At 35.8% G+C, this 13203-nt stretch overlaps 1 protein-coding gene across 1 annotated transcript in view; it reads right to left on the bottom strand.

The window, feature by feature from the left end:
* Positions 1-1743: 1743 nt before the first annotated feature.
* The window catches only part of vstm2a (V-set and transmembrane domain containing 2A), a 43389-nt gene continuing 31929 nt past the window's right edge, over positions 1744-13203 (bottom strand). The window contains exons 4-5 of the mRNA XM_057322956.1: positions 11133-11472; positions 1744-4857 (exon numbers count right to left, since the gene is read on the bottom strand). Of these exons, the coding sequence (XP_057178939.1) occupies positions 4781-4857; positions 11133-11472 (417 nt within the window). The 3' untranslated portion in view covers positions 1744-4780. The remainder of the gene's footprint in view (positions 4858-11132; positions 11473-13203) is intronic.

The following is a 13203-nucleotide window of genomic DNA, read 5'->3' as shown; positions in this document are numbered from 1 at the left end:
ATTGACGTTAACACTGCTTCCCTTCTCTGTTTCCCCCCTTTTGTATAGAGGAGAATGATTTCATTGTAGACGGGAAGCCACAGTTCATTAACATGAAAGATTTCTAAAGGGGGTCATTAAGGGCTCTATATCAACGTCAGCTCAAGTTGATTGTTTTTAATGAGAACAAATAAAAACGCCAGTGTCTCATTTGTATGTTTGTTTGAGTGTATGTTGTGCATGAGGGTAAAAGGAAATGTTTTTTCAATAATGCGTTAATGTTTTTGTCTTACATATTTAGAACACAAAGGACAGGTTCCGATGACTCAGGGCTCATGTTCTTAAAGGTATAAGTTACCCCCCAAAAATTTAAATTTAAAAATGTTTATCATTCTAAAGCTGTTTGACTTTCTTTTTTCTGCAGAACACAAAAGAAGATATTTTGAAGAATGTTGGTAACCAAACCACACTGGACCCTATTGACTTCCATTGTATGGCCACACAACCACAGAGACATTTCTCAAAATATCTTCTTTTGTGTTCCACAGAAGAAAGAATCATATACAGGTGTTCAATGACGATAGGTTAAATGTTGACATATATGTTGACAAGTTTGAGCTTTATTTAATTAAGTTTTGATTATGTTTATCATTTTAAGAAATGTATTAAATGTATCATATAACACATTGTGATTAACTGTTATACTAAATATTAGGCACATGTTGCTATTTGTGATTGTGTATGATTGTTTTGTAGTTTAAAGGGTGATTTGATTCACACATGAAGTTCGCAGCGATGCAAATTTTCAAGAAACCCCGACATATCTTGCACACACTTACCTTTATTCAATCCAATCATCAAATGAAAACATAGCACTAGATTTAAAAAAGAAAAAATATAGATTGTTTTTATATTGAAGCGTTCTGTCCTGAAAAATGTCGCCCCATAACTCCATATTGTTTTTTAGCAAGTGATCATAAACACATAGGATGAATATAAGTATTTACCACTTTTTTTGTAGATTTTGGCACCTAAAATGGATCTAACGAAACATTGAAATTGATTTTAGGATGCCATCAAAATGATGGCAAAAGCCCAGTTTCTAAACTGATTTCACAAAGTTTTATGATAATGTATAGACGTATATAGATTCACAATCTGTTTTGTACTTGCAATTTTGATGTGTAAAGAACAAAACTCAAAAATATGCTTCCAAGTCATTTAAGTAGATTTTCATTTTGTTAAAATGTCTGAACAGCAGTGTGTCATGTTTGTCCTTTCATACTAATCAATCAACTGCCATTTGATCAAATTCATTTTTGGCAGGACGTGCTTCACACATCAAATACTTGAACGAGAATCTGAAGATGATACACTAGAAAGTGACACTTCATCAACAATGAAAATAAAACAGCCCCAGAAAATGTATACAGCACGCAAATCATAATAAGCATCTCAAAATGTACAGACGGCCTGTGAAGTTTATTCAAACCTGCCTCATTTTTTGTCTTATGTGAGAAACTTCTGCATGGCTTTGCAGTTTAACGTTAAGTGAAATCGCATCTTTGTATCTTCAACAGTTCAACAAACAATTAACAATGATTCCAACAAGGTGGAAAGAGATGCTGAATGTATACATTGTTAAATGATTGTATTCACAATGGCAGCACATCTGAAGATCTTAACCTGGATAAACACTTGAAATGGAAATCCTGAGATCAGATTTTTAAACGACTCCAATGGCAACACAGAAAGACACATATATCATTTTTGTACTTTCATTTAATAGTAATTCCATACACATATACATTTTCCTTTCTGAGTAAAAAAGGAAACAATTAGAAATGGAAATAAATCATGCTGCTTGTTCAGTTTACAGTGACTTTACACAGAGGATGTACAAGGCATCAAATATATTGACTCCAAATACCTTAAACTTCATAAACCTATTCATGAAATGAGTTTGTCTCTGTAATTTCTGGTGTTACAATAAGTCAACTTTCATCATTTCAAATGAGATGGTTATTTATAATATCCGATGGGTAACTACAGGTGTTCAGCGTAAAAATGCAGCTGATGGATCGCGATAAAGTGTTTGGACTATTTACAGTGCACACAGATTTGGATCACTTGTGTGCCCTATTTAAAGTGCTGTTTTAAAGTTAAATGTAGATCAACCTGCTTAAATCAAGAAGCCTACACTGTAGTTAACTGTTGAAGGGGAGCTGCTTTGAAGTCATGTATGCCAATGAATCTATAGACAAGAGGTTCCAGCTATGGTGTGTCCCGTTTAACTACGCAAAGAAACATTATGGCATATATGTAGATAGCCTTTATATTTTGTCGTTTAGGAACCACGGTGGGATCACAGCCATACGATTGCATTACAATTCATGTAATGTAATTACAAGCTGCTCCTTAAGTAAATTACATATGAAGTGCATGTGGTTCGTTTTCACTCCATATTTAATCATAGACACATGTACACCGCAATGCCAACTTTATGTTGGTGCTTAGTGATGATGTGTGTTGATCTTGATGCAGATGCCTTGAAAGCCAAACCTGAACAAACATTAACAACGCTAGCATGTGTGAGAAAGCATAGATTTGGCATAATACATGGGAGACTTATGAATTTTGTAAACAGTACCGCAATGTGCCCATCTCAGCTGTCTTTGGTAGAATGATGTAAAAACACAACAAGATCAACACATCGATACAAGAGAAGAATGTCAGATGGGACACGGGTTCCATCAACTGCATATTCATAGGCTTTTCAAAACATCAAATTCTTTCAGGATGGCTTGTTCTCAGATAACAGTGTTTGTACTATTAACCATTAGCTTCTAAGTTTGGGGAGAATGGGATATCTTCAGAAATGCATAACTTGAATGCTTTTGGTAACCTACACTGTGAAACTGAACTAAATTACATAAATCAAGCAATGTAAAGAGTTCTTAATGTATGTAGTGACACCAATGAGCAATAAGTCTCTTCTTGCTTATTCTGAGTTTGTTTTGATTCATGTGTAATAAGAAAATAATATTACTAAAGAAACAAATATTGAGTTTAGTTAACATACAAGTACCTCTTTGTGCACTAATTTTTGAAGTTATGTTTTAAAGTTCTGATTTGGAACGACTCGAGGATGAGTCAATGAAGACAATTTAAAATTTGGGGTGTACTGTCCCTTTAATCTAAGAATTTCTTAAACAAGTTGGCAGATTTTTTGAGTTGTGGCAATTTATCTAGTTTAACAGGTTTCTAAATGGAAATTTATAACAAATACTTTTTTCTTCTTTTTCTTTTGCTTTAGATAAATATCATTAGCTTCAGCTTTGTTGAGGAAAAGTTGCGACCCAGCCCTGATTGTTTATTATTTTGGGAATAATTTGGATGGCTAAACAGAAGATCTTTCAACGACAACTTAAGTTTAGTTTCTTGTAATTATGTTGTAATGATGTTCACTGTTGTGAAAACCTCAGTTGATGTTGAATGATTTTACATTGGATAGAGGTGCTTTGGTAGCATCAGAACAAGACCTGGTACAAAAATATATTTTTAGCAGTATTTGCAAAGACTCACAGTTGTGATCATCAGCAAATTAATGAGAGTAAAGATCAATTCAGGAACAGCAAAACACAGAAATAAGCTGTTCTTTGTCTTAAAAAACCACACAGAGAAAACCAATGATCAGCCATGCCCAACTATTGATTTTGTCAGCTATAGTGTAAATCCAAGAGTCTGATCCAGACGTGATTTCGAGGACATTAAACACAAAGCGGAAATGACAGTTGTTTGGAGTGCTGGAAGGCAATCATCTTCAACACTTAAATGCAGGTGAGTCAGACTAGAGATGTTTATAAGGGCACAATCACAACATTCAATAGCACTGAAGGTCATGCAACAGCTGTAGCGATTTGAAGAATTTATTTCAAATAATTTCTCTGACCCTCTGCTCTTTAAAAACAACAACACAAAATAACAAACTGAAATTGCATGATGTCTTTATCATTATCGTTTGCAATTCAGTTTCCCAGTCGTAGGCTCACGTGAATGAGTTGGGTACACGCTAACTCAACATGACACGTGGCATGCGAGTGCACCATCACTATTCTTTCGTGTACAATATTAGTAATATGGCAAAGGGAAAATGAACATACAGTACTCACATTTATTATGCCAAAAAAGAAACATACATTTAGGCAAAAACATCTGCATTAATGCACTGCAGCTGAATTCGGAATAAACACTGTGATTTAGCACATAGTAAAAGTTCAATAAGCGACCCAGACACAATACTGTATGTAGCGGTGGTGCTGTCATTTTCTATTTTTTACAAGGCCGTCTCTGCATATGAATGGCACTAATGAATGGCAGCTGTACATAGTGGAGGGGATTTTAAATCAAACACTTTTTATATGCCGTATATCTGTTCGTATATTCATATGTTACACAAATATAGACTTTTCCCAACATCGGAGCAATGTATTAAATTCACAGCTGGAGAGATCAGCATAAAACAAAAAAAATATATATATATGGGTGCAATATCCCATAAGAGTCTGTATCCATTTTTGTCTTCTGTTTGATTCGGAGCGATAAGCACGTGTCCGGTATGGCAGTTTTGTAGGCTTTCCAAACAATGGTGCTTCTGGTGACGATCATTAGACTACAGTGGGTGCCATGTAGTGGTTTGAAGTAAGGGACAACTGTGCCATCGGCTCCATCCGAAAAGCAGGCAATTTTCTCTTGGCTTTGAAATAAGAGTGATTCAGGGAAAAGAGTCACTGTCTTGGAACTATAGCAACGCTCCTCTCACGAGAGCAGACGTTAGCAGGAGAACAGCAAGTCCATTACTCGTGGCTATCCTTGTACCTGTGGGGAAAATTATAGGACATTGATCGTCTCTTAGAAGTTACAACGGCAAAACATTAGTCACTTAATCACAGATATGAATACCACAGCCCGTTCCAGACCTTATAAATTATAAATTACCGAGTTAATAACCTTAGAAGCGAAATGGTGTTTTTTATTTTAATTTATGAGCCTTTAATGCTTCCTAATGCCTAAAAGTATTGTTGCGATGTCGGATCTGTATTTCACACCCTACATAAGAACATATGTCGTTTATAACTTCATATAAAGATAATAAATGACAACAATAACAGAAAAGCACAATTGCATGTGATGTTAAATACAGTCCTGTGTATTAGGACACCACCGACTTTGTTGTTTTAGCATCCATGTTTACATTTTGGTCTCATTATTATAGTCCCCCTGTGGCAAAAATCAAGTTTCCAGTGTTGTTTATATGTCTATGGGGTGTTTTAATATGCATTAAAGGGATAGTTCACCCCAAAATTGAAAATTTTGTCCTGAAATTGTTCCATGCTTGTATAAATTTCTCAGTTCTGTTGTACACAAAAAAAGATTTTTGGCAGAATGTTAGCAACTGAGATTTCTGGAACACCATTGACTGCCATTAAAATGGTTGTCAAAGGTGCCCCAGAACTGTTTGTTTTCAAAAGAATTCTTCAAAATATTTTCTTTTAGGTTCAACAGAACAATAAATATATGCACTATTCTATTATACAAACTTTTCTACCACGGTTCAAAATTTCCTGTATTCCTGTTGTATTCTAATAAAATGAAAAATATATACAGACTGTGTTATTGGAAGCGCGCACCTTATACCCCCAATAAACTTCCGGTTTGTGTTTGGCCAGTGTCTAATAATATAACTATTTTAATTTAATTTAATTTATGTTAATGTTAATTTGTATTATTATTTTACTGTATAATAATTGTATTAAATAAACGATTTGTTGAATTTTGTTGTATGTGCATTTTATTAAAATGAAAACAATTTGTTGAATGGATCCTAGTTTGGTCGCATTTAAACAAACCGTATGGTGCATTGACGTCTAGCTCAGCTTGGTTTCGGAGTCTAAATTCAAAATATTGGAAAGACAGTATAAGCCAACGGTTCTTCTCTGATGATTGTTATCAGAAATAATCTACAGGCACTCTTTGTTTGTGAATATGTACCGGAAGTTAGGTGGGGGATCACAAAAGTGCGCATGCGCAGTAACGTTTGTTCATGTTGCTAAGATGAAACTGTCTATATAGTAATTTTACACCATTGCCTGAACACCATTGCTGATATCTAGACTTTTGCACGGTACTCTATGAACCAACTATTTTACAAGGTGGCTAACTTTGGCTCATTCGTACGATCTCATTCTAACATTTCAGTACGCATGCTTTCGCACCAGTGATGTTAGGTTTAGGGACAGGGCTAGGGGTGGGGCTTCAGTTTTGCTTTTTTCTAGTAATCATACCTTTTTGTACCATCACAACGTACGAATTCGTACAAATTAACTATCTCGTAAAATAGCTATGAATTCCCGTGAGTTTAGGCTGGTATGAACACAGTGTGTATTAATTCCAATTTACAGACATGTACAGGTACGTATATTTACTAAATTGCCCTGTACCTGTACTAAAAAAGTAATAATAACATCTTACCAAAACTTTGAAGCCACCTGACACCACAACATGGAAGTTTTCTTGGTATGCATAAATAAAGACGCTATCTACCTATTCACAGAAACCTCCCCTTATAAATCAAACTGAAAACTGTCATTACACCATGAAAATGTATTAATTTACATTGCCTCCCTACACGGCTTCTAAAGGTGTATATTCAAGATATATTCAAAACAAGCCTCATGCTGACAACTGTGCCTTGGCACTGAATGCATATATCTTTAGGTAGAGGCGAGTTTAGAAATGAAATGTCTTAAATTTATTAAATGATGCAGAAATATTCGGAGAGACACGTGAGCCTAGGTAAGTAAGAAAACCTCCCAACCAAGACAATTCAGAACAATGAAAATAGTTTTCTTGCATGTATTCAGCATGTTGCCATGGCATGGCCATGATGCACTATATGACATTTCATTTCTTTTTCATAAAGTCCTATAAATAAACCGGAACGTTTGCACTGGATTTCCTGCTGTATTGGGTTGTTTTTCTCATATTTTTCTTGAGCTCCTTTGATCCATCAAATTATGATACAAGGTCTAAAAACTTCAAAGGAAATCTGATCCAATTCTTATTGCATACCTGCAATAAGGTCTATGCTGCAGAAAGGGCGGAAGCTCACGGATATATGCTGCCCACAAAACCCTGAAAACAAGGCAACAAAGAGGAAATGGAAAATGAAATATTCACTAAATCACGGTGACATTTATGGGATTTTTCCGACAGACCGAGCATGGAGGAGCGGGTGGGTGGGGGACGTCTGGGGAGCTTCTCTTTCGGCCTGGCTCCACATCTGGGAAGAGAACTAGAGGAGGAGGAAGAAAGCTTGTGACCCTCTGCTCCTCTCTGCCAGATCTCATTTGGCCCGAGGTGATCGAGCCGAACGAGAGCGCCCCCGAAACAAGCAATCGCGTCGGGCCACTGCTCGCGGGGAATAATTAATCATTCCTGCCGGCTCTTTTTTCACTCCGAGCCAAAATGCTCTGTCGATTATGCATTGCATCTATACATTCATTACCAGTCCCATCTGATTAGCTGTAAGGAAGGTTATGAGTCATGTCACATTGCCATCATCTATAATTACAGCTCTCTGATGTCTCCGACTGCAGGTTTTCTAAGGTTGAGAAAACCCAGACGTACTCGTGTTGAAGTAATGCGGGTTGGAGGTAATTATTGAAAAACTATACACACAAAGGCACGGTATGACATATTTAAACTGACCTTGACTAATTTTACCTCATATTCAAATTACACCTTACAAGAATTTCCTTGGCATCCAATTTAAATCTGCCTCGGCGATTCGTTAAATTTTAATCAATATTCCTATGAACTTTCTGAAGAAAGCATTTATCACATTCTTTTACATTCTTTACAACCAACCTCATGATAGACCAGCCTGATCTCACAGAAATGTGTAACTATTTTACAAGGTGACTACGCAATATGAATCATACAAAAACGTAAGATTAATAAAAAAGCAATACTGAAGCCTCACCCCTAAATACAAAAGCAAATTGTCACCGTCCTGCCGAAACCTTGGATGTTCGAATTTGTCTTTTTTTAAGAAATGGATAAAAAACGGTACTTTTTAAATGATTAAATGCTATGTTGATGTCACGGTTCCCTTTTGTTTCTCCCCGTGTTTTCCCCAAGGACTTCACTTCCCGCGATCCTTCACACTCCCACACCGTCTGCAATCCCTGCACCTGTCAGCAATCCCCTCATCACCAGTGAACTATATATACTCATTCTGTTTGCCCCATCGTTGTCCGGTATTGTTTGAATGTCAATGTGTTAATTCCATGTGCTATCTACTTGTTTCGACTCTGTTAATAAATCTCTGTTTTGTGTAACCCTCCGCGATTCTATGTAGACTACGTTCCCTGACAAAGTTTAAAGGTCTTTGCACATACAGTCCGACATTTTCATTTGCGTTTTTTCGCATTTTGCGCTCGTTTGTACGGTGTCTCTGAATTGTCAAAACGCCTCTCAAAATGCTTATTACGGATGCGAAAAACGCAGAAAATCTAACCCAGTCCTAATTTTTTTATGACGGACAAAAATATCGGAGGCAGTGTTTAAATGTGATTGACACAACGTGAGCTCGTATTTATTTTTTAACATGCGGAAATTTCGGACGCAAATTTCGGACTCCATGTGCAATGGCCTTTACCCTTTATTTTATATTATTCAATACCGCAGGAATTGTACAAGTTGATGTTTTCTTAAAGAGAATAAAATAAATCAAGTTAAATAAAGAGAACTGCAATAAAATATGTTTCTCTTACTTCTTACTGTTCCTATAGAATAATAAAAAACACTTTAATATGCCAAGCCATTAGAACCGAACCGAAAACCGTGGGTACAAAACCTAGGTACGTAGTGAACCATGGATTAACTGTATTGTTTCATCCCTAATGGAGATACTAGGTTTCAAAAGGACAGCAGCAAAAGACTACTAAAAAGTATGATTTTTCTACGAAATAGCCACCTTGTAAATTAGTTACGAATTGCTGTAAATTTGTGTTGGACCAACCGACTATTTTACAGGGTATACCATATTCTATTGATTTGTAGAATGTAGGGATATAACTGTCATGATTCTGCCTCATCTTGTCATGTCTTTCTTGATCTTGTGGCAGAATCAGGGCAGGATCCCCTTGTTTAATGTGGAGAGAGACATTTTGACCCTTTTGGCATTCCATACTCTCTCTCCGGTGTCTGGTCTCGTAGCCCCGCCCTCTCGTTCCCTCGTTAGCTTCCCATTAGTGTTATCCTTGTCACCTGCCCGTTACTAGCCTTTTGTCATTTTCCCTCGTTAGTATTCCCTTTATATTCCCTTTGTATTCAGTCTCCCCTTGTCGGTTCATTGTCCCTCGTCCGTTGTTCATGGTCGCTGTTCCTGGTTCTATGGTCCACGTTGATGTTCTCGTTCTCGTTCGTGTTCCTGCCTTGCCCTGCCTTGTCCGTTTAAGTGAGTTTGGTTTGTTTATCATTTTTAGCTCTCGTTTTGCCCTCTTGAGGGAAGTTTTTGTTTGTCTTTTTGAAAGTCTTTTGTTTATAGTGTTTTATTACCCCATCGTGGGTTTTTGTTTTATTATTAAATAAACCTTTTGTGTTAACCCCTTATTGGCTGCCTGCGATTGGGTTCTTCCGCTCACTACCGTGACAATAATGATTCACTCAGCTCACGATGCGACGCAATTCACGATACTGATCTCACGGTACGATTTATTCACGGTTTATTTATACAAAATGAATTGAGACAAATTAAAACTGAACAACTGCCCTTTTATTATTTCTCAAATGCTGGACATTTCTTTGTAAAATAAAAATATATTTTATGTTCAATAACAAAACTAAACTGCAATTTTAAAACAAATTCCAAATCAAATGAATAATACAAAAGTCTCTTTAATATAAACAAACTAAGACTTTGTCTGTGCTTTTCTTGGATTTTTTACATTTAAGAAATATCAGCATATCCACCTTTTCCAAGTTTGCAGTAAACGCAGCGGCCCCTGCTTTTCAAAACATGTATTGCGATTCAAATAACATCTCAACCGGCTTGAATCATCACATATTATAATTGATTTTTCAACTGGCTCACTGTGGATCGTTACATCTCTAATGTTATTCATATAAAAATGTATGATAAAGCAATAATGAAGCTATGCTCCTAACCTCACCTATACACTTAATGTCACTGACGTAACAGCAGACCATACTAAAATGTACAAATGAGCATAAATTGGTTATGAATTGCTGAGGTTTGTTTAAGATAAAAATGCATAATATGGATGCATTAATTAATGTTAACAAATACAACCTTATTATAAAGTGTTACCAAAAAAAATTTGAGATGCAAACAGATATTCAACAGGCCAGATATGATCGTGAAATCATTTTTTTTTCACAGCTGCAGATGTGCCTGTGATTTCAAGCCTGTCGCAAACGTTTAAATAAGATGCATATCAAATTATAATCACAAGTAAATCAGATTTTCCATGTTAATCCCTTGGTACTAATTAACATGATCTCATATTAAATATTGAGGCAATCCAAAATTTGTTTTCCAAAAGAGAACACGTTTGCTGTTTTGTGGTCCATTATAATAAGGATGTCTCAATGAAATAATGAGTGAAATTATAGCTTTTATTGCCTGTTGGGATGCTTTATAAACTCTATTACCGCAGCCGCTCTAAATTTCATTTTCCAGTTCTGCTACAGTTAAAATGAAACTCGCCACAGACTCTATTACGTAAAGAAAAGCTCTTTTTAACATTTTAATTCTCACTTTTATCATGTCATTTAAATAGTTTTAGTAGTTGCAGTTAGAAAGAAAGAAAAAACGAAAGAGAGAATTTTAGTGTGGAATGTCTTTTTAATGCCCTTCAAATGTATTAAAATCATAAGAAAAATATTAGATATTTGACCAATTGAGTTAGTACTTGAGCTTCACCTCAAATGCACTAAAATTCTATTTTAGCAAAGCACGGTCATTTTCAAACATTTGAATGAGGTTTAAGTGGGAGACCCTGTTAGGGTTGAAAAGACAGAAATAGTCCCTTAGGGGTGGGGACTATAGGATAAGTGTGTCTTACCTGACCCTGTGCTGTGTTTAATTGTTTTGGAGTGTGATGACTGAGAGGTAGAAGTGGACTGGGACCTCTGGTCTGAGCTCATGCCGTTGGTGTCCTGGCCCAAAGCCGAGCTGCTCTTGCGGGGTTTCTTATCAGTCAAGTGCAGCGGCGAGCTCTTCTTAATGGCCCGATTGTGGGGTCGGACTGTGGCGTTGACTGTCAGGTGAGCTTGAGCCTTGTATTCCTTGAGCTCTCCGTAGTTAGCGTCCGTGACGCGACATTCGTACAGACCCTCGTCGTTCTTGCTGACTCCTGAGAGCTGCAGTTTGTGGGAGATGTCGTTGCCTTGGACCTTAACTGTCTGTGAAGAGATGGGAAGACAAATCCAAATGAATTCACACTGTTGTGAAGGTGTTTTTGCTCAGTGGTTGTTCTGTCATAGCTTAGGAGAATTAATGGAGTTCTCAGTTGTGTTTCATTTAAATATCAATTTAGATATCAATTAATCTTTTCCCTAAAATTGCTTGAGACAATTGACCAACTGCATAAATAGTATGGAGGTGTAAAATTAATATAGATTTTGGATGTAAATAATCTAGATTTAGGTAAATTTGATGAGAAACGTTTGAGTTCCTATTGAGGTCTTCAATAATATTGACTTTATTCACTGCAGGAGAAATACCTGAGACGCAGGAGACTTCAGCAAAAGTTTCCGTTTGCTCTCTGTTTAATCTTATTGATGTCTATGAGAAATAACTGAGATATTAATATTCTCAATATCAATTGAAATATATTGTGTTTGTTCCCAAAAGGATCTCAAAGTCATGCCATTATGCGAAATATATATGCAAAATGTAATATTAGTGTTAGCATAAAATTAGGAGAATACTTACAAGGAATAAAGTCGTAAAACTAAAAGATTAAATGTGTAATAGTGTGTGAATAGAGTAGAAATCAAACAAAATTATCTTTAGTATGCAGACACTGCAGCAGTTTAATATAAATATATTATAATAGCATTATAATATATTATTCTTAGAATATTGGGCCTTTTATCTCATAATCATAATTCCAATCAAGTTTTCCAAGTTTAAAATTCAAGCATTTTAAAGGTACAGTTCACCCAACTGTAAATGGGGGATGAGATCTGTTTGGTTACTGACATTCTTCAAAATATCTTCTGTGTTCATCAGAACAAATAAATGTATACAGGTTTGAAACAATCTGAGTTAATGATGACAGAATTTTCTTTTTTGGGAGAACTGGGGCCCGTTCTTCGTACCTCACTAATTCAGTTAGCTGGATTTGATTGTTGACGATTTCGCATGATCTTGGATTGTTCAGTTCTTCGACGCTCATCTTGGATTTGTTGTTTTAGCAACAGGTCCGTTATCTTACACCTGCTCGGGAGCAGGCTTATTTCATGTAAACAGGATTAGCTGGCAGCCATGACGCAGCCAAGTCGGCTTCATTCGTACAAAAGCAATTTGTTGCGCAAGGATTACAGGTACAGGATTAATAGAAAGAGTTTTGCGAATTTAACATGTAGTAATCAACGCGATGCTTTCCTTTTAGAACAATATTTATTGTAATATAATATAATATAATATATTCAAAACAATTTTAAATTAACGTGAAAAGTCTTCGGTGAGGACTGAAATAAATGAATGAATAAATAAATAAAATATTGTTTTTTTTCTTGTAAAGGAGATATTATTCGCCATATTAATTTGTTGGACCTTCATATTAAATATATATAAAAGCACAGACAGTGCATATGTATATATGATGCAGGGAATTTATAAATAATGCAGTCTGTCCTGCCATTTGCAAATTTGTCGTATTTCAGTCTCTTAAGACCCCATCTTAATAAATATGATATAAGGGAACTAAAGATTCTGCAGTCATGATCATGTCAATGAGCATTATGTGTCTTGATTGATGCCATAGACTGCATCATAGGCCTTTGAGGCCTCAGGTTATTTTCTGAAAATACATTATAATATTTGCAGTTAATATTGATTTTAATAGTATTAAGCAAAAAGGAATTGAATCAATAAGGAAGCTGACTGATTAAATCTCTTAGATGGTG

This window comes from Triplophysa rosa, linkage group LG23, assembly GCF_024868665.1.
Source record: "Triplophysa rosa linkage group LG23, Trosa_1v2, whole genome shotgun sequence".
NCBI lineage: Eukaryota > Metazoa > Chordata > Actinopteri > Cypriniformes > Nemacheilidae > Triplophysa > Triplophysa rosa.
Note: the sequence above shows the minus strand (reverse complement) of the source record. Positions and strands in the feature narration are given on the sequence as shown.